The sequence below is a fragment of the Arachis hypogaea genome, chromosome 4 (assembly GCF_003086295.3).
Source record: "Arachis hypogaea cultivar Tifrunner chromosome 4, arahy.Tifrunner.gnm2.J5K5, whole genome shotgun sequence".
Taxonomy (NCBI): Eukaryota; Viridiplantae; Streptophyta; class Magnoliopsida; order Fabales; family Fabaceae; genus Arachis; species Arachis hypogaea.
In genome coordinates this window covers 109,545,318-109,573,087 of record NC_092039.1, presented here as the reverse complement: position 1 = coordinate 109,573,087, position 27,770 = coordinate 109,545,318, and the positions used below count along the sequence as shown (strand labels likewise).

The 27,770-nt window shown below is 33.9% G+C and overlaps 3 protein-coding genes across 7 annotated transcripts; 2 read left to right on the top strand and 1 right to left on the bottom strand.

Moving 5' to 3' along the window:
• Positions 1 to 6,982: 6,982 nt before the first annotated feature.
• Positions 6,983 to 14,514, top strand: LOC112797215 (uncharacterized). Of its 5 annotated transcripts, XM_025840036.3 has the most exons (6): positions 7,052 to 7,873; positions 9,246 to 9,734; positions 12,123 to 12,236; positions 12,758 to 12,859; positions 12,987 to 13,254; positions 14,084 to 14,514. In XM_025840036.3, the coding sequence occupies exons 4-6, from the start codon at positions 12,776 to 12,778 to the stop codon at positions 14,221 to 14,223; spliced, it is 492 nt and encodes a 163-aa protein (XP_025695821.1). In that variant the 5' UTR covers positions 7,052 to 7,873; positions 9,246 to 9,734; positions 12,123 to 12,236; positions 12,758 to 12,775; the 3' UTR covers positions 14,224 to 14,514. The 5 variants fall into 5 exon arrangements, with proteins under 5 accessions (XP_025695820.1, XP_072092044.1, XP_025695823.1 ...); XM_025840035.2 differs by lacking the exon at positions 9,246 to 9,734 and having other exon boundaries at positions 6,983 to 7,873; XM_072235943.1 differs by lacking the exon at positions 9,246 to 9,734 and having other exon boundaries at positions 6,988 to 7,094.
• A 987-nt stretch (positions 14,515 to 15,501) lies between these two features.
• On the top strand, positions 15,502 to 20,268 carry LOC112797217 (uncharacterized). The gene is made up of 13 exons (XM_029297937.2): positions 15,502 to 15,720; positions 15,809 to 16,483; positions 16,778 to 16,862; positions 16,950 to 16,994; positions 17,339 to 17,412; positions 17,616 to 17,700; positions 17,814 to 17,868; positions 18,218 to 18,347; positions 18,866 to 18,947; positions 19,033 to 19,080; positions 19,275 to 19,347; positions 19,458 to 19,561; positions 20,003 to 20,268. Exons 2-13 carry the CDS (start codon positions 16,362 to 16,364, stop codon positions 20,111 to 20,113), a joined length of 1,014 nt encoding a protein of 337 aa, XP_029153770.1. The 5' UTR covers positions 15,502 to 15,720; positions 15,809 to 16,361; the 3' UTR covers positions 20,114 to 20,268.
• Positions 20,269 to 22,656: 2,388 nt separating this feature from the next.
• Positions 22,657 to 24,214, bottom strand: LOC112794390 (tetraketide alpha-pyrone reductase 1). The gene is given in 3 exon segments (XM_029298109.2): positions 22,657 to 22,813; positions 22,891 to 23,435; positions 23,927 to 24,214. Coding segments are annotated over 3 exon segments (990 nt in total).
• Positions 24,215 to 27,770: the final 3,556 nt, after the last annotated feature.

Genomic DNA, 27,770 nt, shown 5'->3' with positions numbered 1-27,770 from the left:
CATCCACCTCAGGCAATCTTATCACAACACTCTCCTTTGGATGACCATTTAGGATTATGCCTCGTTAAAACCTTACTAAAAAAAACTCAATAGAAAAAACTTTAGTGAAAAAAAAAGTATAAAATCCTTTGTGATGGAGACTGCCTCATTAAAAACCTTGTTAAGAAAAACCCAAAGGAAAAAAAACCCTGACCAAGAAAAAAAGAGTACAGTCTCCCCCTCTTGTCGACATCATTTTATGTCTCGAAATCGGAACATCACAATCTCATGTACCAATCTTTCAAAGGAGGATTTTGGGAGTGACTTTGTAAATAAATCTGCCAGATTGTCACTTGAGCAGATCTGTTGGATATCAATTGTCCCTTGATTTTGAAGATCATGAGTAAAGAAGAATTTGGGAGAAATATACTTTGTTCTATCACCTTTGATGTACCCGCCTTTAAGTTGAGCAATGCATACTATATTATCTTCAAACAGGACAGTTGGAGCTATCTTATGATCAATCAGTCCACATGATGACAGAATATATTGGATCAAATTCCGGAGCCAAAAACACTCGCGACTTGCTTCATGAATCGCTAGTATTTCGGCATGATTAGAGGATGTTGCAGCAATCGTCTGTTTCGTGGACCTCCATGATATAGCTGTACCACCATATGTAAACAGGTATCATGTTTGAGATCTCCCTTTATGTGGATCAGACAAGTAGCCAGCATCTGCATAGCCAACTAGTTGTGACTTGGATCCATAGGGGTAAAACAATCACATATCAACCGTTCCATGAAGATATCGAAAGATTTGCTTGATTCCACTCCAATGGCTTCTGGTTGGAGAAGAACTATACCTTGCTAGTAAATTCACCGCAAATGATATGTCAAGTCGCGTATTATTAGCAAGATACATTAGCGCTCCAATGACACTAATATATGGTACTTCTGGACCAAGGATATCTTCATTTTCTTCTTTAGGACAGAATTGATCCTTCTCCACATCCAAAGATCTTACGATCATTGGGGTACTCAAGGATTGTGATTTATCCATATAAAATCTCTTCAATATCTTTTCTGTGTATGTTGTTTGATGAATAAAGATCCCATTTTTTGTATGCTCGATCTGCAGGCCGAGACAAAATTTAGTCTTTCCAAGATCTTTCATCTCAAATTCTTCTTTTAGAGTTTTTGTAATTGTTGGAATCTCTTCAGGAGTTCCAATGATATTTAAATCATCAACGTATACAGCAATTATAATGAACCCAGATACAGATTTTCTTATGAAAACACATGGGCAGATATCATCATTCTTAAATCCGTTTTTGGCCAGATGCTCAGTAAGACGATTATACTACATTCGTCCAGATTGCTTTAGACCATATAAAGATCTTTGCAATTTGACTAAGTATAACCCTGGCGAATATTCATTGGATGGTTTAGATATCTTTAGTCCTTCAGGGACTTTCATATAGATATCCCGATCTAATGAGCCGTATAAATAGGCTGTTACCACATCCATTAAATGCATATGTAGTTTATGATATGCAGATAAACTGACCAAATAACGCAATGTTATCGCATCCACTACAGGGGAATATGTTTCTTCATAATCTATACCGGGCCTTTGTGAAAAATCTTGTGCCATAAGTCGGGCTTTGTAGCGCACAACTTCATTTTTCTCATTTCGTTTTCTCACAAATACCCACCGGTATCCAACAGGTTTTACATCTTCTGGTGTACGGACTACAGGTCCAAAGATTTTACGTTTTGCAAGTGAGTCTAACTCAGCCTTCATGGCTTTTTTCCATTTTGGCCAATCATTCCTTTGTCGACATTCTTCGACTGATCTTGGCTCAAGATCCTTACTTTCATGCATGATATTCAATGCCACATTATATGCAAATATTTCATTGACAATTGTCTTATTTCGGTCCCATTTCTCTCCTGAAAAGACATAATTTATCGAGAACTCATCATTTTCACAATTTTCAGGTACCTGAACGTCTTCTGGCATTAAAACTTTATCAGAATTTTGGACAACTGCAGGTGTCTTTACTATGTCTTTTTCAACAGAAATAGTATTTACCTCTTTTCTCTTTCGAGAATTTTTGTCTTTGGAACCAACAGGCCTGCCACGCTTCTGTCGTGAATTTGCTTCAGTGGCTACTTGTCCTACTGGGACATCAATTCGAATTGGGGCATTTTTTGCTGGTATATAAGATTTAGTTATCCTCTTTGTATCAGAAAATGCATCAGGGAATTCATTTGCTATTCTTTGCAAATGTATAATCTTTTGAACTTCTAGTTCACATTGCCCTAATCGAGGATCTAAATGCATCAACGATGATGCATTCCAATTAAGTTCCTTTTCAGGAACTTCTTCTCTCCCCCTAATGTTGGAAATTTTGATTCATCAAAATGACAATCCACAAACCGGGCTTTAAATACATCTCCAGTTTGTATCTCAAGATACCTCACTATAGAGGGAGAATCATATCCAACATATATCCCCAATTTTCTTCGGGGTCCCATTTTGGTGCGATTAGGTGGTGCAATAGGAACATATATCGCACACCCGAATATTCTTAAATGGGAAACATTTGGCTGCTGGCCAAATGCTAATTGAATAGGAGAGAATTGATGGTAACTTGTTGGCCTCAAACGAATAAGTGCTGCGGCATGTAAAATAGCATGCCCCCAAACCGAGGTTGGGAGATTTGTTCTCATAAGTAAGGGTCTAGCAATTAATTGGAGGCGTTTAATAAGTGATTCTGCTAACCCATTTTGTGTGTGAACATAAGCTACTGGATGTTCAACACTTATTCCATTAGTCATACAATAAGCATCAAAAGCTTGGGAAGTAAATTCAGCAGCATTATCAAGACGAATTACTTTGATTGGATTTTCTGGAAATTGTGCTTTTAATCAAATAATTTGAGCCAGTAATCTCGCAAACGCCAGGTTGCGAGAAGATAATAAGCACACATGTGACCATAAAATATCCAAAAGATCCACATGGTGGATGAATAGGTCCACATATATCACCTTGAATCCTTTCTAGCAATTCAGGGACTCAAATCCAATCTTTACTGGTGATAGCCTTAAAATTAACTTTCCCTGAGAACATGTAGCACAACAAAATTCACTAGTTTTAAGAATCTTCTGGTTCTTTAGTGAATGTCCATGGGAGTTTTCAATAATTCTCCTCATCATGGTTGTTTCCGGATGACCCAATCGGTCGTGCCAAGTTATGAATTCATTTGGGCTAGTAAACTTCTGGTTTACAGTGGCATGTGATTCAATTGCACTAATCTTGGTATAATACAACCCAGATGAAAGTGAGGTAATTTTTCTAATATAACTTTCTTATTTGAATCATGAGTTGTGATACATAAGTACTCATGATTTCCCTCATTTATAGTCTCAATATGATATCCATTTTGGCGAATATCGTTAAAGCTCAACAAGTTTCTTCGAGACTTGGTAGACAATAGTGCATTATTTATTATGAATTTTGTTCCTCCAGGAAACAAAATTATAGCTCTTCCGGAGCCTTCTATCACATTGCCTGAGCCAATAATAGTATTAACACATTCTTCTTTTGGCACCAAATGGGTAAAATATATATCACTTTTAAGAATAGTGTGCGAACTTGTACTATCCGCAAGGCATACATCTTTATTATATATCCTTGCCATTCTCTTCAAAGATAAATAATAATAATAAAATGAGTAGTATGCACAGTTAAATTGAGTACTTGATTGGAATTATTTTTCTAAGAAATACTGCACATAAAAATAATGTGTTGAGTTAAGAAATTAACTAAATTAATTAGTGATGACAAACATTATTTTTGGCAAAATAAATAATTAGAGTTGTTAAACTAATAAGTACACATTGCTAATTATTTATGTTATGTTGCAGGCCATAATTCAATTTTGGCAGCCCAAGTTGAATGAATAACAAAACAAAGCTGGTGGGCTAAATGAGAAATGAAAATAAACCAAGCCCAAGTCATCCATCTCAGGTAAAATTCTTCAAGAAGCAAAGGAAAGGAACCAACGGGCCAAAAATTGAAAAAATCCAACCCAAGCCCGGTTTGATAATTCAGCAAGCAAATTCCCTCCATGTTGCTCCAACCAAAGCAACGTTCCCCTCCTCTCAGATCAAGTCAAATCGGCTTCAGAAAAAGTAAGAAAGAGACAGAGAGAAAGAGCTTCTTCACCAAGCAAAACACCAAAGAAGCAAGAGAGAGAAAAGTTAAGCTTGATATACAGAAGCAAAAGCAGAAAATCTAATACAAATCAAGCTTAAGAAAAGTAATCCATCTCATCTTGCATGCATCAGATCTTCATCCTTTCTTCCCTACTCTCTGTTCTATCCGAAAATGGTATTCAAAGAAAAAGTTGATCTCTGTTCTTCACTGCTACAAATCCACGGTCACAAGAGATTCTTGGGGACCAAGTTGCATCTCTATGGTTCAGATTTGGTTGACCATTGGAAAACAATTTCGGTTACTCTTTCATGGCTTTCGGTCAAGTTGGAAAAGTCAGAAGGAAAGGTTCCACTTTGATGATTGAGAAGAAAAAGTGAGCTTGTGGGTTGGTGAAGCTCAAGGCTCAAGATGTTGACCTTGGAAAAAGAACCAAGGAACATGCAAGGAGATAAAAAGAAGCTTGTTGTTCATTCTGAAGCAAGGAGAGAAAACCAGAGTTTGAGAAGTTGAGTTCTGTGAAGTATTCCCTGTGAAGTTCCTCTACTTTGACAATGCTCTCTATCAAAGAAGCATTCTGCCAACACTGAAGAACAAATTCAGAGGTTTGCAAAGCTGGTTTTTCACATAGCTTAGAGGCTGTTGATGAAGTCAATCTCCTTCATGTTTTACTGATTGTAATGTACTTTTCTAAACTTATCTTTCTGTAATTTCTTGAGAAAAAAGGCAAAGTGAGAAAGCTTAAGAAAAAGCCATGAGTGGAAAAAGGCAGAGAGATACACTTGAGAGAAAAGCCTAGAGTTATTTTCATATTTCTTTAGGTTAGCTAAGTGTCTTGTATCTTGTACCTATTTGGTATCCCTTTCTTAGTTGGGTGAGCACTAAGGGTGAATAGTTAGGAGTTAGCATAGCCAATGTCAAGTTAGAATAGAACTTGAGAGTGAAATTGGTGTATGTAATTCTGTTAACTATAGTGAAATTCTTCCATAATTGTGGAGGAGACTGGATGTAGGTTGCATAACACAAGGCAACCGAACCAGGATATATGCTGGTGTTCTCTTTTCTCTTCTCTGCTAAGTTCTGTTTTCTGATATTCATGAGACAAAAATAAATTGTCTCATAAATTTCCGCTGCTGAGTTCAAACAGAATCAGAATTGTAATTTTGTTTAAAACGGTTCATAATAACAACTTAAAAGGAAGGCATAGATTCAACCCCCTCTTCTCTAAGCCTACCACAACCTTCATAATGTCATATACTAATTTTTTTTAAAACATGATACATTTAATGATTTCAAAATTTATAAACATTAATATTTCATCATATTTGAAACTCAAATACATAGAAAATAAAACTTAACAATAAGTTCTTTACATTATTTATTTATATGGATACTTAATAATCTCACACATTAAACTATTCCATCATTGATCAAATGACCAATATTTCCTTCAGGATCCTCAAAGAAATTAGATACATCATAATGAGTGGTGGAATTTTTAGCATCATTTGAAACAAAATTCGACTCTTTTCCCTTGTCGTCCTTTTTCAAAGATACTTGGTAAAGATCGACTAGGTGCCTTGGGGTACGGCAGGTACGTGACCAATGGTCCTTTCCACCACAACGGAAACACTTATCCTCTGTTGATTTATTTTGTCCGATATTTCTTTCTTTATCCCACTTCTGATGAGATCCCCTCTTTTGAACATAATTCTTTTTCCTTCCATAATTTTTCTTGTTATTAAAAACTTGCCTTTTATCTCTTCTGGGGTAATTTGCCACATTTACTTCAGGAAATGGGGCGGCACCAGCTGGGCGCACTTCATGATTTTTCAAGAGCAACTCATTGTTGCATTCAGCAACAAGAAGGTAAGAAATTAACTCAGAATATTTTTTAAACCCTATTTCTCGATACTGCTGCTGTAGGAGCACATTCGAGGCATGGAAGGTTGAGAAAGTTTTCTCCAACATATCATGATCAGTTATCTTTTTCCCACATAATTTCATTCGTGAGGTGATTCGAAACATTGTAGAATTATATTCATTTATAGATTTAAAATCCTGTAGACGCAAGTGCGTCCATTCATATCGAGCTTGAGGAAGTATCACCATTTTTTGATGATTATACCTTTCTTCAAGGTCTTTCCAAAGATCTGCAGGATCTTTTAATGTGAGATATTCATTTTTCAATCTTTCGTCAAGATGAAGACAAAGAAAAATCATGGCTTTGGCTTTATCCTTCTGGGATGCACTATTTTTAGCCTTAATGGTATCTCCAAGATCCATTGAATCAAGATAAATTTCAGCATCTAGTATCCATGATAAATAATTGTTTCCAGATATATCAAGAGCATCGAATTCAAGATGAGAGAACTTCGACATAATAAAAATTTGTTACCTGAGTCTTCCTAAAAATTTGATCAGAGTCTCGTACTGATAACGTGTTGTAAAATAAATATAAAATAAAAAAGGAAGAAGTAATATAAAATAAAAAATATAATTAAATAAATCTAGTAATAATATTCACCATAATTTTAATATAAGAATGATTAATATATTACTAATATTATATATATATATATATATATATATATATATATATATATTAAAAGAAAGAGAGAAGTATTCGTAAAGAAAGAGAGAGAGTATTGATTTGTTTATTGCTTTTAACTGTATGTATTACTTCATATCAAGATATCAAGATTTTATTTATAGGTATACACATGGACATCATTTTCAAACATTATTTAATATAATTTTCCTTAAAAATCTAAGACTTGTGAAAAATAGACATCTACCTCATGCAATCTTATCACAACAAAAACATCTCGTTCTGCCGTCGCACATCGCAGTTGCGCCAACACCCCACGCCACTGCCTCACACAATTAAGGTCTCTCTCTCTCTCGTTGGGCTTTAGTGTATCTGTAATTTTTGAAGCCATGATTTCTAAGCATATTTTATAGAGTATTTACTGGGATTGACTGTTTAGAAATCATGCTTTTGTAATTTGCTCATTCCTCATTACGAACATGTTTATATTGTCATCATAATAAACATATTGACCTTCTTCAATAATTTTAATGTATGAAAGAGAAATAAGCAGACAAAAAATAGAATAGAAATTACCAGGGTTCTGAAACCGGACCGAACCCGTCCAACCGGGAACCTGAAGGCTTTGCGGTTCGGTCCAGCAAGAGAAGCCGCTAGTTTAAAATTAAAAATTGCTTAAAATCGTTGAATCGGTCGGTCGGATCGAACCGGTACCGGCCGGTTTTATGAAACGGCATCGTTTTTGCATTTTGTTTCAAAAAGGAAAGAGCCAGGTTCTCGTCCTCAGTCACCTGAAGGCTGAAACCCTTGCCTCCCTCTCGAGCCCCATTCCTGATTCCTCATTCTCGTACATAATCTCATTATTTCTGTCCAACACAACCCTAGTCTCATTGCGCCGCCGTTGGTCTCACCGTCGCCGCCTGGTTCGTCGTGGTCGTTCGCCAATCCTCCTGTTTCGTCGTGCTCGAAGGCCCTTCCATTCCCCCAACCCCAGCGTCTCCAGGTCCTGCTCCGCCGTCGTCCCTCTGTCGTGTTCGTCGCTAGCTCCCCGTCGTCCGTCGCCAGGTTCCCGTCGTCTGTGGCTCTCCCTCAAATCTCTGGTCACTGCCCTCGCTGAAGGTAATGCCTCGGATGCTCCGTCAGTGCTCGGTGCTTTTCCTTTGTTGATTGGCCTTGCTCACTGCCTGATAATAAATTTTAACTCTGTTTCTGGCTTGTTCTTGTTTGTTATGGGTTGATTAACTGTTACTGGCTTGTTCTTGTTTGTTCTGGATTGATTTACTGGCTTGTTCTTGTTTGTTCTGGATTGATTATTACTGATTGATGATAAATTGATACCGATAAATTGTTACTGGTTTGTTCGTGCTTTTATTTTTTTCTGTTAAATTTTATTAAAGTTTCTTGATGATACATTTTGTGCACATTGCCTAAAGGAATACTTGTAATTTAAGTTGGTGCTTAATACTCTTATTGTATCACATAGCTCACTACTAGTGCATGCTGTTCGTGTTTGTTTTTTAGTTTAGAAATTATCAAATTATATTGATTATTGAATGGCTCTGCTCACTATTGCTATGCTGTGTTGTACTCTGGTTTGTGTTTTCTTCGCTCCTGTGCTGTGTTTCTTTTGGCTCCCTGCTGTTCACTGCTGAGCTTTTTTGTGTTTAATTAAGTCAATTAAAATTATGCTTTGGGCTTAATTGTGCTTAGATTGTTAAGTTAGTTAATTCAGCATACGTTCTGCTGTGCTGTTGTTGTGCTGATGTTTTTTGTTTTGTGATTTCTCTGCGTAGTGATGTGCTGCTGAAAACTGAATTGCTGCTGTTTTGTGTGTGTGTTTGTGTTTGTTTTACTGTTTTGTGATTTAATTATGCTTAGATGGTGACTGTCTTTATGATTAGTTATTTCAGTTATGTAGGATTTTGTGATTTCTTTGCATAGTTATGTGCTGCTGGAGACTGAATTGCTGCTGTTTTGTGTTTGTGTTTTACTGTTTTGCGACTTAATTATGCCTAGATGGTGGCTGTCTTCATGATTTATTGATTTCAGTTATGTAGAATTTTGTGTTTTTTTGCATAGTGATGTGCTGCTGGAGACTGAATTGCTGCTGTTTTGTTTTTGTGTTTGTGTTTTACTGTTTTTGTGACTTAGTTATGCATACATGGTGATTGTCTTCATGATTTATTGATTTAGTTATATAGTGTTTCGTGATTTCTTTGCATAGTGATGTGCTGCTGGAGATTGAATTGCAGCTGTTTTGTTTTTGTGTTTCAATTTTGAGTTTGTACTTAAATAAGTTCATAAGACTTTGGTTGATGACATTTGTGTAGTGTTTAGAAGACATCTTAAGATTTATATACTGTATATATATATATATATATATATATATATATATATATATATATATATGGATAACAATATTATAAAGTAAAATCCATGTATGATGCCTCCTAATGCGATGAATTCTTCTATGGCCATAACGGAGAGGCAGGAATAGAAAGTTGAGTGATTCAAAATCAAGTCCAAATATAATCATGATTGGAACTGAATGAGTTGATTTGGAGGAAAAAACAATCATGATCAGATCACGATATCAATTAAATAGAGAATCTCGAAAAAATAAAAAACAATGAAACCGCCACACCAAGTAGAATCTTTTTTCTTGGTGCTTCAAGCACCAGAAAATACTTTTCCCACCTAACACCCCCCCTTTTGTGAATCACTATCCCTCTGAACTTTCAAAATCACCCGACCAAAGCCCTAGGTTCTCCCTGCAACGGTTCTGCCGCAGTGCCGCCGCCGTCCGTGCTGTCGGCGTCTCCACGTCTTCTCTTGTAGCCCAGGCCCTCTCTTGTAGCTCGGCGTCCTCCTTCCCCCTGTCCCCGTCCTCCCTGGCTTCTCTGTTCGAGGCTTGGAGCAGGTCGCCGCCGTTCGCCGGTCGCCGTCGTCTCGCTGGTCGCCGTCCGTGTCTCCGTCGAAGGTTAGCACTGCTTTCACTTCTCGGTTCTTCTCTTCCTTTTATGCTCTGTTTGCTGATTTTTGAATGTGAAATTGTGAATGGATTAATGGAAATCAAATAATTGATTTTGTGCTGCTGCTCTTTTTTTAATTCCTGAAATTTTTGTTGAAATTTTCTTGCTGCTGCTAAAAATGGATTAGGGATTACTTGTTGCTGTTTTGTAATTAGGGATTATGCTCTATTAGCTTTATTGATTTCAGGTTTAGTGTGATTAGGGATTACTTGCTGCTGTTTTGTAATATTTGTTGCTGAATGCTAAAATGGAAATCAAATCAAATGCTGTTTGTTGCTGGATGATAATTTTTGTTGCTGAATGCTGAATGCTGTTGGTAGTATTAATTTTGTGCTGCTATTAATATTCTGGCTGTGCTGCTGCTGTTTTAATTTTGTGAATGATATATTAATTTCAGTTATGAATGATAGTATTAATCAAGAAGCAATTATCTGATTATCTGATTAATTATTTGAATGTTTTTATTGATTGATTATCTGATTAATGATTATTGATTAGCTTTGGCTGTTCTCTTTGTTGTTTTGTGTTTTGTGATCTTTCTGGGTAGTGATGTGCTGGTTTGTGTTTTACTGTTTTGTGACTTAATCATGCATGGATTGTGGCTATCTTAATAATTAATTGAACTCCAATATTTAGTTCAAAACATTCCCAACCTTGCGGTCCTTGAATGCTGGAAATAGACTGCTTCTTCCTGGGTTGCGGAAATTGGAGCTTTTATTCTAGCACAATAGCATTAATAAATCTGGCCTTTGAATTATTAGGAATCAGCTTATACTAGTGCTAGGAAATATGAATTATGTTCTATAAGCACCCTTTTTATTTGGGTCTTAAGACTGACTTGTGTGTGACATTAAGCTTCACAAATTATGCTGCATTATGACTGGCTTAATTCTCAGATTAATTTATTTGTCTTAGTTTAAGGTGGATATATGAGTTTTTAAATATGGTGATATGGTGAAAAAGTTTTATTTTTGATTTACTATCATATTTTCCCACATACAAGTCCTGAACTATACTTTTGTTGTACACTGCATCCTGCATAGGTTTTTGTTGCATTGAATGGTGCATTTCAATATTTCATACACTTTTGGAGTACTTCGCAAACATGTATAATACAGCAGTTGTTGGTCAATTAGATTTGGACTTGAAACTCAGTATATTTTGTATACTAGCTGGGCTATTTAATCTTAGTCTTAATTAAAATATAAGGTTAAGGATTTTACAACTTTTGTATTTCTAATTTTACATGTTAAAAACTGATTGTATTCAGAAGCTAGTTAAAAGCATATTTTTTAAAGCTTTGGACTAAAACTGTACGCAAATACATGAAAAGTGGTTTATTTTACTGAAATTGTAGAGAGTTTGAAGAGAAAACAATTCATTTCTTGAATGATTGCTGCTTTTGTTATTTCAAACTTCAAAGATATAACTACAAAATGTTTTTTCCAGTTGAACCAGTAAATCAGTGAACCAATGATGAAAGCGATTGACCGGTCTGGTTCTCAAAACCTTGTTGAGCAGTCAATCGATTTTACGGAATTTTTCACGTAAAATTTCAATTTTTTCTGCCTTGTCCTTGAGTGAGTGCTCTCCGTTCGTGTTTTCCTTGGCGTGCACATGTTATGCTTGTCACAAGCCTTGTAAAGGCTTTTATCTTCCCCTTTAGATTCGATGTGAAGTATTGAAGCATTATGAAACTAAATGAAGGAATAACTTTGTGATGTTAAATTGCAAAATATGAAAACGATGGGTTATACCCTCTTAGCTTTGCTACTAGACCATGCTATTTCTTGGAATTTACTATGTTAATTAATGTATATATTTACATAACATATTCAAGTAAATTATTTTTTATTTATTTAATTTAATTTTAATTTTATACTCACTCTTCTTTAGATTAACTATATTTTTAATTATACACTTGTTAAAATAAATACTAAATTTTATTAAATATTTAAAAATAAAAAAATAAAAAAAATTTATTAATCATAACATGTTTTTTATTGAAATAGAAATAATAGTTAATTAACAAAAAGATAAAAAACATATTATAAAAAAAATAAAATAAAATTTTATATAATTATTTAATTAAATTAGATCTATAGATTCAATCAGTGATTCAACAATTGAATTAATAACCCAATGATCTAATATTTTGAGCGGATCAATCATGGATTTGGATATTAATATACATTACTGGAATTCGCCTCCTCTCTTTTTTTAGTCAAACCCGCCTCTCTCTTAAGCAGTTAGTTTTTGATGATGTAATTGGGGCTTATTGGCCTCGCAGTGGTTTTTTTTTTTGCTAAACTATATGTAATTTGCCAAACTCATAGTAAATTACAAAGTCTAGCTTGCTCTCTGAGTCTCAATATCTCACATCGGCTTCACTCTCCACCGTCGCTGCTGCCTCCGTGCTCGTCACTGTCGTCGTATCCGCATTCCTGCAGGTAAACCATGGATCCGAAGTTCGGTTTTGTTAATTTATGTCCTCAATTCGTTGCCAGTCCCTATTTTAGTGCTTTTTGATTAGTATAGGTGACCTTGCTCTCCAATTTGCTCTCACTTCTTGCCAAAGTACCCAATATCGAACACTTATTTTTTCGCTTCTTGTATCGATTTATGTTTTGTTTACTCGCAATTTGTTTTGGATGCAATTGTTGTAATTGGCAACTGTTTTAATGCTGAAATTGCTGCAATAGTTTGTTCATGAATGTTCCATTTTTAACTGCAATTTATTTGTTTTTCAGAAATTCTATTATTTGTGTTTTTTATATGAATGAGTTAATAAAATTCTGATTTCCATAAAAATTGTGTTTATATATCAGCTATCAGTTTTTTTTTTTTTAAGATTATCAAAAATTGTTAGTGTAACTTCTTGATTTTCAACCGAATCTCATAACTCTTCTGAAATTGGTGTCCATCATTATTTCATTAGCTTGAAAATATGTTTTTTATTTGCAACTCGCAGGAGTTTCTTTCTTGGAATATGGATCCTACCATGAAACAATTCCAACAAAAATTAACAGAAGTGGAACTGGAAGCCGAGCTTCTTCTTTTGGCCCGGCATCAGGTAACAACTTCATTGAGGAATCTCAATCATCAATTCATTACCATACCCTCATCAGACCCTTTAAATGGCTTTTCTGTGGAATTAAGTCGGTACTTAACTGTCTGTCCTATTTGGGTAAAAAATGCAGATGGTTGAGAATGATAAATTGAGAAATGGGAATAGAGAAGCACTGACTGCATTAAGGAAGAGGGCTCGGACAACCAAGACTAGTGTTCCGACTCCTTTTGAATCGATGATGAAGGGAGTCGAAGGGTCGAGGTCAAGACCCTTGGTGCAAGAAGTGTGTAACACCTGTGGTAACCATGATTCATTCGAGAAGACGTGGATGATGTTTCCAGGAACTGATATGTTTGCCAGCATCCCATTCCATGCTGCCCACACTATCTTGGAAACAGGTTAATTGGTCATTCCATCCCACCCTACCCTCTAAAGAAGTAAAATATAGGGACAATGAATCAAAATACCATAAATGCATGCCTCTGTTAGTAGTGCCACAAAATAAAAAACCTTTCCATTTTTCTTTTCTCCCAATGTGCTTGTGCAAAAGTCTTGCTTAGTTATCATTTGTATGTCGTGGTTATTTGACAGTAAAGTTCGGTAACAAATCTTAGATTGAGTGCATTTTAGGAAAATAAATATTTATGACAGATGATTGATTTCCTTGTTATATGCTTTAATATATTAATGCTGGATGGAAATACAAGCCATATTTCATGCATTTGTTTGGAGTCTAGACTGAATTATCAATTTGATATTTGAATTATCAAGCATGTGTCTTTGTTGTATTTATCTGTTTGTTTTAGTTGCATGCGAAAATTCATCTTTATTGAAATTACCTATGTTACAGTCTAATGGTTTGAATTCATTATGGCAACAATTTTTTCATGTTATTGCAAATCCTGCAATGCTGAAGACAAATGTAACTGTACCCTTTTTACCTGAAACTAGTTTGGAATTTTTGACATACGTTCCTTGTTTTTTCATTTTGGCACGCATAATCCTACACATGATTAGAACATATTAAAGATTTATGGCCTTTACGCATCAACTTGTAATTCTGAATTTCTGATGAGACTGATTATATCTATTCCTGTTCATTAATGATCACTGTTATTCCTGAGTTCAGAATTTAAATCGTATCTATGACTCAGTTCCCTCAAGCATAGAACTGATACATATTAACTGTAAATTGGTGTATCCCTCATATTGAGCTTGTAATTACAGATCAACCTCGACTTGACTTTGAGGCAAAGAAGCTACAGAGCATAGTGAAGGAAAAATCATTACTTATTTCAGAGACAGGTGCCCTTGCTGATAAGATAGGACCAGGCGTGGTTAGATCTCTTGTAACCTTAAACGACTAGTCAAAGTAAAGATGCCTGAGCTTACGACTGTGTGGCGACCAAGTTTTTCTTATATCAATTAGTTACAAAATGGCTATGTGTTCTAGAAGAAATCTTCTTAGGGTATCTGGGTAGCTTATCTAATCTTATCTCTTGTAATTATAAACCAAATGCTTATTTTAAATCCTCAAGTTTACCTCTTGGTTACTTCATTCAATGTAATGGAGATTTTGCCACAGATTTCTGGTATTTAAAACCTGGGTTGTCAAAGGTTCCCGTAATTAAATGGATATTAGTGAAGTTCTAGTCAAAGATTCAATGGATTAATATTGATTTTTGGTTGAAATTGAATGGCAGTGTAATTAAAGGTTTTGCAATTTAATTAGTTTTTCTTTCTGGGATTCTTCTAAGGGTATTCTTTTTGAAGGCGCAGTGTACTTATGTCATTACTCAGTGAATGGATAAGCCTTAGTTTGATAGATAAACTCTGTATGATTGTTGATTAATAACTACAAATCTGTAGTTACTAAATTCCCTATAATTGTCAGTGATACGACAGAGAATAATATAAGCTATTAATTATTTATATATCACCATAGTCCATAATTGTCAGGAATTATTATTATTATTATTATAACTATATATTGCGTTAATTAATTATAATATGTATGTTGTTAACCTGGCCGGATAATTGCTATTTCTTGGTGTCTACTTCTGAATGAGAACGAGATGAAAGTAAAAGAATAACATTTTGTTGAGAATCATCAAATTTTAGAATAAGGTTAAAGTGAGTTCCCAAATGTGAAAATAAGGGGTTACATATTATGCTTAAGATGTATCCCAAATATATATTTTATAGGCCATGCACTTCATTTTCTTTAGGAATATTTTGAACTTTTTTTATCAATTACAGATAAATTTATAAACGTGATTACTTTCATATGACATGATCATGTCCTTATAACATAACCTTAATCGCCAGCATTGTTTGTTTCTCAAAGCAAAGAGGTATCTTGGAAAACCTTCAACATTTTCATGAAAAACCTTAAGCAAAAACAAATTACTTATGTATTAGGAACCATACAACAAAATTATAAACATGAATTTGAATATGATGCCTCCTAATGCGATGAATTCTTCTATGGCCATAACGGAGAGGCAGGAATAGAAAGTTGAGTGATTCAAAATCAAGTCCAAATATAATCATGATTGGAACTGAATGAGTTGATTTGGAGGAAAAAACAATCATGATCAGATCACGATATCAATTAAATAGAGAATCTCGAAAAAATAAAAAACAATGAAACCGCCACACCAACAGCTTGCAGAGCGGTTACTAAAATATCTAAAACCCACTCCTTTGAAACTGAAACTGAAACTGAACTCAACTCAACTCAAAAACCCCCTGAAGAAGAAACAAGAAGATCATGGAGTTGGACCCCAAAACCATGCGAACCACCAAACCCGGCCTCAAGCCTGTCATCCTCACCCTCATTGTCCCCTTCTCATTCATCCTAGGTAACCGAATATGCAGTTGGTCAACTACTTTGACCCAATCCAGTGTTGGTCAACTATTTGACTTTCTTTCTGTCCCGTTTATTTGCAGGTTTCCCGCTGCTATGGAAATCCGTCGAAATCTACCGTTCTCCGCTCCCCTTCCGTGGAATAGAAGCATTCTCTTCGCAATTGGACTCCGAACCCGTACACTTCCGTTGCCAATTCCAAGCCATGTTCCTTGGTTTCAACTTCACCGCCTCAAACGACGTCGCAGAAGCAATTATCAACAAGATGTCCCTACTGAACCCTAACTCCTCGCAATGCGGTAATTGCGGTGCCTATGAGGTCTCTGTGGTGATTGATTCGGGCTCAAGTTGCATGCGGACGGAGAATTCGAAAGCTCAGTGTCCGTTTAAGTGTGGTGAAGAAGTTGCTTTTTTGGCGGGAAGTTGAGTGATGAAGATGTTGATGAGTTGCTGAGGGGTTGTTTGGGGAATGTGGATGGTGGAGGGAACGTGTATAGTGTGGTGGTGGTGAATGGGGGCGACAAGGAGGCAGAGGTGAGGGCTGTGGTGGGGAAGTATCGGCACGCGTGGATACTCGGCCGTGTTTTGGAGGAGGAGGCGCTTTCGAGGGTGGCTGAAATCTTTGCCAAGGTGTTCATGAATGGTAGGAGTGAAGGGGATTCGATTCGCGCCGAGTTCATGCCGGTTGGTGCTGATGGCAGGATTGTTCTTTCCTTCAGTTTGCTCAATGCAGAGCCGCGGGATTGGATATATGATTGGTATGGATTGTGAAAACTGTAATTCCGATGGAGTGTTCTTGTTGTGTTTTATAGATAACATGCTTTTGTTTTGCTATACTGGGAATTTTTCTAGATATGCTATAAAAAGTTTGGCATAGAGAGAACTTGCTTTGAAATGAAATGTGGAGTTCACAGAGATTAATGGCAATGAGGCTTTAAATGTTACATTGTAGATTGTTGTTGAAATTTATTTATTTGATGTCCTGTCATTAAAAGTATTTCCTTAGTCTTCTTTGTAATCATTTTGAAGTTTCTGTTGTGATCTTAATGTAGGAATTTTCGTGAAATTGATGAGATTCTGTTGCAACCTGTAATCCAATCTTTGCAACCTATAGCAAACATAACAGTTGAAAGCCAGGTAAATTCTTGTTTTCATGTAATGTAACAATTAAAAAACATTGTATGGTTTAGATTTGATTGATTTTATAATTATTCATATTGTCAGGTTTTATATCATACGCAAAAGTCTCCATTTTCTTACTGGGATGAGGTGCTTGGAAGCCACATTTCTAGTACCAAGGATCTTCCTTTCTTTGTGCACATTATCTGTGCCTCTGACTTATGATTTAGAATTTAAGTGTACTTACTATTTAGTTCTAATGCAGCCTATCAGATAAATCCCAAATTGATGCTTTGATTATTTAGAAGTTTATTCATCTTTTGAATTATGCAAGTCTTGTTTAAATCTGGTCGTATCAAGTGAATTCATTATCATTGCTAATGCATTAAAACATATCTGCTGAGTGTTCATATTTGTCCTTTTTCATATTTCATTTAATGTCTACCTGAGAGATGATAGTAATATAGTTGTGGTCAATTGACTGTGTTGAACAGGTTAATTCTAATGAGTGGCACTTGGATACTTCAGTTGCAGCCGGTGGGAGATCTAAAATGTTGCAACTTGTGGTGTATATGTTTTAGCTCAACCCTAGATTTATTTACTTACACTTTCCAGAACCTAGTAATTTCTTTTCTTAGTTGACTTTTGAATTACTTCTTTTTCTCATTCTCTCTACCAGTATACATATTCTCTAGTGTGATTTCAATGTAGTAGTTGTGTTCTGCATATAGACAGAGCTTACATTGCAAGTTTTCTTGTTCATAATTCCAGGTATATACCATCAGCAAAGGAATGTCCTCTCCGGTTGGAGCTTCCAAATGGAGACCTGTCTAATACTAATGGATTTATATCCCCAGTTATTTATCTCATCTTCAAAATCTCATTATTTAATGTTTCTGTATTGTTACATGTATTATAAAATTGTCAAATTTATTGTTGTTATGAAGAGGCTATTTTGGAATATTGTAGATGTGGGGAGGTGTTGTTGTCTGGAATCCCCAAAGCTGTAAAAAAGATTTGGAAAGTAAGGATTCAGTCAAACATATGATTTCAACCCAGGTTTTCCTTTCACTCATGAATTGCCGCTGTTTAGTAGTTTGTTAACACTCATATAGGAAAAACTTCTCACTATATACAATGAAAGTAAAGCAATATTTGGAGTATTTTATTTTATGTGTAATATGTTTATAACTTTTAAACAAATACTTGATAGATTCTTGTTCCAAACCATTTAATTTCAGTAAGTTTTATTTTATTTTGGTGTAGATAATGAATATTATGCAACTGATTTATGCTGGTATTCATGTATCCCACTGTTGTTAATTTTCATAAATTCATTTGCTGAACATGGAATCATGCAAGTCATGAAACAGGATACCAGAAGTTTTCTGGAATTCTAATGGGGCAGTTGCGGCAACTCCTTGGTCTTAAGTCTGATAACCTCTATGTTGGTCAATCAGGCACATACGTTCTCCAAGGGAGTGAAAAAGGATTCACACAATGGTAAGAGTGATATGTTAAAATATTAATTGCATGGTTTACAAAGTAATTTTCTTTGTTATGTTAAAATAATTTTGAAAGCTTGTTAGCTTGATCATGACTACATGTTTCAACATGATTTTGGGAGGGCTGAATGACAGAACGAGCATTATATTTCACATCAATTTCCTTTTACAAGTTCCTGTGTACATCTTCATGGGGGAAATAATTTTTTTATTAAAAAGTTTTATAATCCATTCTGTATGCTTTTGGTCTTCTACAAATGGTTCCTAAATGAAATAACAAGACAAATATTCCTGCTTTAGAATAGACTTGGGTAATAATCATATTTCACAACGCTTGAGGGGGATGCTACAACTCTCCGAGGCATAACAAATTGCAGTGCCTTTGTTTCACTTAAATATTTATCTCTGTAAAGTAATATTTGTTATTTTAATATTTTTTCCATTTTTTCAAAGAAAATAGTCCTTAATAGATAAAATGTTGTCAAATTAGTTCTCATTGATGTTGATTATATGTAGGGAGTTGGATGTTTTGTCACGGAATCATGTTTGCTTTAATCTCTATTCTTGTGCGGCAACACTTGGATCTCTTTCCAGATTGGTACGAATACTCTTATCTACTGAGTCTGTTAACTTCAAGCTGGCTAGTATCTAGCGTAAGCTTCTTAAACTTCAATTCCATGCAGGTTCAATCATTGCCAAGGATGATTATCACTGATGAAATTGGAAAAAAGGTGATTGTAAATGCTTATTGGATGATATTTTGGTTGGAAACTGTAGTTTATCTTCCAGTGTATTAAGAATGATAAAGGTTGCTTGTGTTAATTCACCTTTGACTGATTAACTGATAATGAAAATTTCATACTCTTGTTAACTTTAAATCCCTCCCCTCCTTAACATTATGTGTTGCCTACTTGGCTTTGACCAGGTGATGATTTCTTTGGAAGCTGCAAAATTTGCTCAAAGTAATGCATCTGCTGGAATTTATGATGCATCTGCTTGTATGCTTTCTTTAAGCCTATGTTTGATTTCAAAATCTTGTTAGCGACTTTGATGAAGATTTATATACTGTTGCCTAATGCTAAACATGATCAATCTCTTTTCTTGTCAGCATCATCAAGGCAAGCAAGATCTCTGGCAGAGGATTCCTTTTTTCATCCTTCAATTATGTCTATCAGTTATTATTCATATTGGCATTCTTTTATCATCTATACGGTTGGTTCTTTAACTCTTCATCTTTGTCCTAAATACTATAAGTTAACAGGCATATGAGGGTTGAGACACTCGATAATTGAATGATTCGACCATATTAGGGCTCATTTTTTTTCCTATTGGCTTCATAATTAGGATGCACATTACGAGTCAACATAAGATGTAAACATAACTCTGGTTTAGTTTGATGACATTTTATCATGAAGTGTGCACATAAAAGTTGTAAGAGATATGTATAGCTCATTGTCATTTCCTTTTTGTTCATGTAACTCTCAATTCTTCTGCTTCTGTCACTGGATTATGAAAATGAGCACGATTATAATTTCGAAAGCTTGATCAAGCACGACAAGCATTTCACAAAAAAGAACTCAGATGCACTCATAATTTTATATTACAAGTTGAAATATACTGATTTTTTATTTCTACTTTTCTTCTAAATTGCAGCCATATTTTCTGCTTGTTATGAAGCCAGTCATCTTCCCTGTTTTGAGTGAATGGAAAAGATACAAGCAAGAGAATATGAAGTTTGTCGCATGGAAGGCCAAAGCAAAGTAACATAAAGCAGGTTTCCATGTACTTTAAGCCTAATGAATTACTAAGTACTTCAACACAAGTAAACCCCTCTGTCCCCCAAAAATATATAATCAGTACATCGTAATGTTATGAACCCTCAAATCCTTAATATAAAACACTGTCCACGGGTTTATATATATATTTTTTCAAAATGTGTAGGTTCGTAATAAATATAAAACAATTCAATATAGGTTAGCTAATTAAACTAATATCTACACAAACACTAAAACAATTCAATATATTTTTTTTTGTCATTGGAGAGAATAAAGTGTAATCTCCCATCTTTAATTCTACAAGTGGGACCAGAAATAAATGAGAGAGAATGCAATGAAGGGTGAGATCTTCCACCGGATACTATCCAATTTTTTTTCCATTGGAGAGGATCTACTCCCATATTAACCTTGGTAGTTTTTTTAAGTAGACCATGATTTCTTTTAATTTTTTTATTGGTTTATTTTTAATATTTAATATTTGTATATTTATTCTTCATAAATTAGTTTGATTATAGTTAAATATATGTCAAATTATTGGGGTCATAATTTATAGTTTTAATTTAATATATTATATTTTGTAAATTATATATAATAAGTGTATTTAGGGATAACAGTTTTATCCGAACCCATAGGTACTCGACCCACCCCTCCTCAGTCCAGCCAGATTCCGATTTAGTTTTAAGGTGAAGATTGTTGTATGTATTTGTATACTAACTTTTGAATCACGATGAACCATCTCATTATGCTTGAATCTTACTTCTATTACTTTTGACAGAAATTGCTCATAGCCAGAATCCAAACTTGATGCTCCAATCAATCTGAAAAACCGTTCTAGCATGGGAAAAAAGATTCCACCATTCTAAAAAAAAACACTCTACCATTTTAAATTAAGACATTTAAAATTTGAAATTTGCTTCTTATTTTACTTTTTGATTTTTTATATTTTATTTTTTTGAATTTGATTTTGAGAAGCCCTATTTCCCCTTTCCTACTTCACGTCCCACCCTCTTCCTCTATAGAGCTGCCTACATATATTCTAGTGTCATGCACTAAGAAGCTCATTATATATGAGAAATTTGATAATTGAGTATGAGTGAAATTATAGCTAGTGAAGAGTTGCTTTGGTCGATACCGGTGAAAAATTGATACGGAAATAGGAAAAACAAAAAGCTGAAATAAAAATGGTGATGTTCATATAAATTTCGCACCCTCGTTCTGTTCTTTTGGACTCATTTTCCAATTACCCTCTCTCGGTTTATTGGAAAAAATCCAGATTCAAATAAGAACTTCTCTAACAGCAAAAGTACTAAAATTATTTTCTTACAACTTGTGTAGTTAAATAGACAAATTCCAAAAATATTTTAATTAGTAAATATAATGATAAAAATTAAATAATTAAATACTAAAATTTTTATCGTAACAAAATCTCTAAATAACTCTTTTTTAGACAAAAATAATTTACGAAACTTAGTTCAATAAAAATTTTTATTATTAAAATAATAGACACACAATCAGTTTTTTTAGAAATATTAGCAATAATTAATAAAATACATCATCAAAATAGATAAAAACAACATAAATTCTCTACAAAATCAATATTTTAAATTAGACAAAAAAAGACAATACAACTAGCAAATTATATTTTAATGTTCATCTTTTCACTAAAATAACATACTAGGTGAAGGAACCAGGAGAAGAGGATTCCGACGGTGGAGCTTGACACTGGCTGAGGAGAAGAGTTTGTCGAAGATGGTGGCGCTAGCCACTGGCTGGGAGAGAGAGGCTGCTAGAATTCCGTCTGTGGAGCTCAGAGAGAGAGGCTGGGTAGTGTGTGAGAGAGAGAAGGGAAGGGTTTATGTATTTTTTTATCTTATTTTTAATTGAAAATCGAAAAAAAAAATTGTCTTGTTCAAACGGTTTTCTGGTTAATTGCTGGTTTGAACAATTTGTTACTATTTTTGGTCAGATAATTTTTATTTCAATTAAATCGATTAAAAGATTGATTTTTATTTAATTTGGTTGAACCAATCAATTCGGTTCGATTTTTAAAATTTTGGTTATAAATAAAATAATTTTTATTTCAATTGAATCGATTAAAAGATTGATTTTCATTTAATTTGGTTGAACCAATCAATTCGGTTCGATTTTTAAAATTTTGGTTATAAATAAAAAATATAAGATGGGTACTCCAAAAAAATTTTATATTTGTCTTCATGTGAAAATTCTTTTTTTTTGACCCTTGAATAGTGAATTATAGGATTAGATTTTGATATGTTATAAAATTGTTGTTTTTATTTAAGGTGTGACCAAATAAGCAAATTATACTTTTATACAAGATATTTTTGACATCTTCATTTGAGTAGCTCCCAAAAAATAATTCATATGCAATTACACTGAAGATTGATGTTATATAATCCATCCATGAAAATCAGTCCCATGAACTTGACAACTTTATTAAGTGATGGATAACTTGGTGTTAGATTACAACAATAATCATTCTGAAGCAACAATGTATAGATCCAAGGTTGATGATTAAATTGGAGCTGCAGGTTGAAGTGTGAGATGGCCTTGCTGAACAAACGATGCAATGCAGTCATCAAACATTTCTTCAATTGACTTAAACTTGAATCCCAGACTCCTCAGCCTTGATGTGTTCAGATCGTAATGCGGCCTATCTAGTTTCTGGAACCTGAAAATCCAACTAATGCTGTTTAATAATTCACTTTAAACCCAAATTAAACTTAATAAACATAATTAGCTACGAACCATTTAGGAATAGGGAGAGTAGGATAACGAGTTGCAAGCAAAGCAACCAAATCATCATTATCCATGACAACAGAGCTGCAAAGGTATCTGCCATGGGAGGCTTCATTCTCATACACAAGGATATGGCAGAGCGCCACGTCATCAATGTGAACGTATCCCATCCTTCCATGCCATTGAAATCTCTCGGTTTCACCTTTGAGCAACCCTAGCACATCAGATGCCGTAGAACACAGATCTGGCGGCAAGCTTGGTCCAATGACGAACGAGGGTAGAATGGTCACTAAGTCGATCCCATTCTCTCTGCAGTACTCCCATGCCGCTCTCTCCGCCATTGTCTTGGACATCACGTACCATGCCTGCAGTTTCTCGCAGAGCTCCAAGGAGCTCCATGAAGACTCGTCTAGAGGTACTTTTGGATCAAGATCGTCTCGGACCCTAAGAGTTGAAGAAGATGAGGTTAATACCACTCGACGCAGCGTCGGATTCTTCTTACACGAACGCAGCACGTTTAGAGTACCTTGGAGAGCCGGCTCCAACATCTCCGCCTGTTACAATATAACTTTAAAATGTTTTAGCTTTTGTTTTAATTTAAAATTTCTACTCACATGAGTTTTAGTGTCTATCAGACTTTGTTTGTTTTTGAAAATAGAATAAAACAAAACATTGAGAACAAGATACAATACACAAATTTTTTAAAATAAGATACAAAAGATAGAGACACAAATTTGTGTTTTTATATTTTGTTTAGTGTAAATTAAAACAAATTATAAAAATTTAATTTATTCTTATTTTTTTATTAAAAATTTTTAAAACAATATAATAATAAAAAATATAATGATAAAAAAATAAAAAATAAATTATGTTTTTTATTAGTATTTCTATATTTTTTTTGTTAAAATGAATACAAAATATATTAATTCAATATATCTGAACACAATATTTTTATTCATATTTCATCTATCAAACACTATTTTGTGTTTCTATATTTCTATCTCAGCCGTGCAAACAAAGGCAGCCGCCTGAATGAATGATGTACCTTGACATTTGATGAGGGCTTGAGGACAGGAGAGGCTATGTGGAAGACACCTTTGCATCCGAAGATGTCATTGTCGAAGCTTCCTTCTTCCATTAGATCAGCTTGGACAAGGTGTAGTCTCTCTCTTGCACCTTCTAGACTCTATAAGTGTTCAAATTTCTTCCGCTTACGTAAATCTCTCACAGTTCCAGTGACATGATAACCACACAAAAGAAGTCGCTTGATAAGCCAAGAAGCTAGAAAGCCTGAAGCTCCAGTCACACACACTCTCTCTTTCTCTTTTTCCATCTTCATATCTCTCTCATTCTTATAACATACATATATATACTGCAACTCGTTACACAAGGATAGAATGACAAAGCTAATTGGCAATTTATTATGTTCAACTCCTTGCACCAACAATGCATGACCTTTCTACCTTCGCTCTAACCATGCTACTAACCTCCAAAGTAATTTTTACTGCAGAAATACTAGGGAAACAAAAAAATAGTCAGAATTTGTCTTATTTAGCATTCATTAATTGTTCAATAATTAATTAATGTTAAATAAGACAAGTTATAGCTGTTTTTGACTAATTTTATTTAGTTACCAAAATTTTAACGGAATCACCACGTTTTTTCTTGTAATTACCAATGCCTCTTTAAATAATGCGCTATCAGTATAAGATCACTCCAAACATTGTGTTTGTTTGATTGACATTAAAAAGTGAATGCAGATTTTCAAACTACAAAAAGATTCACAGTTGCCATCCACAGCTAATGGCTTTAATTTCAATAAAACACGTGCAAATATTTTTGTTTTCTAGCTATATGACAAATGCTTTTCCAAGATGATGGTTGATATGTGACATAACAATGTATACATGTTCTGAGTATCAAATGTTTGTTACAACATTCACTAGGCTTGCCTAAATTTTTCTTCACATACAAACTCTATTAATTTAGTTATTTCTCCCTTCTAGATTTTCCTTTTTTGGTCTGCACGTATATCCATCTTGAATATTAATTAACTCAATCATATACTTAATTAGTTAACTACTGTCCTATTAAAACAGAGTTTGGAGAACATGAAAACGGAATAAAGAGCAATAAAATTAAATATTGTAGGCAAAACAAAGTAGTAGTACAATGACTTGACAATGATTATGTTGACAGTTGAGTTTACGAAACAATAACTTAATTTTTAGTAATGACAACCATATATGTATTTTGTTGGATTAAAAGTTTTTTTTTTTTGGTCGGTGGGTTAAAAGTTTAAAAATTGATTTGATGTGCATTTTATTTTTGTAGGTCCATATGAGAGTTGAAATCCACAAAAATGGGCTAAGCTATATTGGGCTTATCTTTGGAGAGGAAATTGGAATATGAAACTGCAAACTTGATCCAACAAAGTCACTAGCGCCAATGAGCCTTAACTCATATGGCATATCTCTTCCTTCCTAACTCAAAGGTGTAGAGTTCAAACCCTAAAGATTGTAATTGAGAAAAAAATGTGATAGAAGTGTGAGAAGTGTGTGAGTGCATTATTTACTTAAGATTGGAGGTTGTCCAATCTACTGACAAAAATAAAAAAAAAACAAAGTCACTAACAAAGAATCACAGATGCTGCACTTTGCCTAAAGTGATTTCTGCAAACAAATCTCAACATCTAAGTCCAATACATTGGTTTAGCATATGGGCAAAGCTTTGAAAAGCTTTTTGGTGATGCTGCTAAAACTTTACCCAAAAATAGTAAAGTTAAAATCAAAGAGAGAGTGGTAAAAATGGTAAAGTTAAAATCAAAGAGAGTGGTTTACTTTTCAATTAGCATAAAGTACGAAAAAGTTAAATATTAGAAATAAAATCAAATCAAAATCTGAAGTGACTTAAAAATAAAGACCAACAGCTATGTTATCATTTTTGTTCAAGTAGAATGGCTTGTTGAAGCTATAATATCCTAATCATTATCATTCAGAAAAAAAAAATGAAGTTTACTTTTTTCTACTGCAAATTAAGGATTAGAAATTAAATTTGGAGCCAAAGCTTAATATTAAGGCTGTTGATTTCGCAAAAACACTTCTATGATTTTGACCCTACCATTGCTGCCCTTTTCTTCAGCACCATTGCGCCGCTCTATTCTGATTTTTTGCTTCAATTTCTTAGAAGAAGAAGAACTCAGCTATCCCAATGCTCAAGAGTTGATTTAGAGCATAAGGGTGTAATCAACCAAAAATTAAGGTAAGAGAAAGAGAATGAAAATTTTGGAGCATTATTTCATACTTGTTGCAGAATTATTATTATTATTATTATTATTATTATTATTATTATTATTATTTTGAGTTTCATTTAAAATTTTATTGTTATGATTTTTCTAATGAATACCTTTTTGTAAATAAAAAAAAAAGACAAATTATGATGAGATGAAAAAGAAAAAAGTCATGAGTGAAAAAGACAAAAAAAAATTCAAAAAATTAAATTAATTTTTTGTATATTTAGTTTGATTGAATTAGGATTAGTTCTCTTTGTCAATACAAATTGGGATATGATTTGGTAGTTGTTGAATCAGATTGGGTTTCTCATTGTTAAGTATGGATAATACTTGATAATTACTAGGTTTCGGTTTAAAATTTAGTTGTTGATACTAGATAAATTAGATAAAAACTGATAAAAACTGAATGTAAATTTAGTTATAATTAAAAACCCATCATAATTATGATAAAAACTGAATGTAAATTTCATTGCACATAAAATTCGTACCAAAATATATACTTATATAATTCTCTCTTTTATTTTGTTTTATTCTAATTTTAGAGACAAAACACAAATAATTTTTTATAACTTCAATTTCTACAAAAAACTACTTAAAGAACTTAATTTTTAAAACTAACTTAATTCAACTCCCTTCTTAAATTCTAACATTATCATCATATTATAAGAACCCACCGCTGACAAAACCACCATTACTTTCAAGATCACAATTCCTGTAGAATATTTCCTTTATTTGCACTATGCAATTTTCATGCAATTGAAGTGAAGTGACTTCTAACTCCAATTCATTCATATTCAGACACGGCCAATGGTATAATACTATACTAAATTAGCCATAGCTAGCGTGATATTTCTACTGCAAAAATATAATCATAATCAGAAGGGTATATTAATTAGTTACTATGATCCAAATTTTTGTTTTCGTGAGGCATCCAACTTCCCTTACCTTGCTTATTAATTACTATTTATGCTTTGACAACTGTATTCAAATTTTCTTAACTATGTATTAGTATTTAGTAATTGAGATTGAAATGTGTATGCATGTGAATTATCTATGGACAAAACATAACAGGAACAAAGATGCGGGTCAAATATATAAAGAATGAAACAAAATTATGACTTATATATATGACGGTTCATTAGAGCAAAATAGACGCGCGAGTGTATGCATATAATCATTAGCTAGTAAAATCCATAATTTGTTTCACGTTTTTCTTGGAAGAAGGACATGAATCCAAGTTGGCAAGTCACGTTGCGTTGAAATATTTGGCACTTATTTCAGTGTAGCAAGCGTTAAGGGACACACATCTTGTCCCACCAAATTAACTTAATTATATTATATTGTTGTTTAGCTTAGCTTGGCCATTGTTTTACCTTCGGCTTTTATTTTCAAGAAGATAGTAGAGTTTTATCCATACAGGCTACAGCTTTCAATTTAAATCTCACGGCTTTCACTTATTCGGGAAACTTGCGTCAATTGTCAAACTCATTATTATTATTACTGCGCATTTTAGTGTGTTTATATTTTTAATATATTTTAAAAATAGCTTTATGTTAAGGGGATACTCCCATAAAGATGTTTAAAACATCTTTTTTTA

What these genes read in the sequence shown, in the direction of transcription:
- LOC112797215 (XM_025840035.2), top strand. Translation starts at nt 12,776, where the DNA reads ATGGATCCTACCATGAAACAATTCCAACAAAAATTAACAGAAGTGGAA. An exon ending in TTCTTTTGGCCCGGCATCAG is followed by an intron (nt 12,860 to 12,986) that starts GTAACAACTTCA and finishes TAAAAAATGCAG; the next exon opens with ATGGTTGAGAATGATAAATT. An exon ending in CCACACTATCTTGGAAACAG is followed by an intron (nt 13,255 to 14,083) that starts GTTAATTGGTCA and finishes TTGTAATTACAG; the next exon opens with ATCAACCTCGACTTGACTTT.
- LOC112797217 (XM_029297937.2), top strand. Translation starts at nt 16,362, where the DNA reads ATGAATGGTAGGAGTGAAGGGGATTCGATTCGCGCCGAGTTCATGCCG. An exon ending in GAAAAAGGATTCACACAATG is followed by an intron (nt 18,348 to 18,865) that starts GTAAGAGTGATA and finishes GATTATATGTAG; the next exon opens with GGAGTTGGATGTTTTGTCAC. An exon ending in ATTCTTTTATCATCTATACG is followed by an intron (nt 19,562 to 20,002) that starts GTTGGTTCTTTA and finishes TCTAAATTGCAG; the next exon opens with CCATATTTTCTGCTTGTTAT.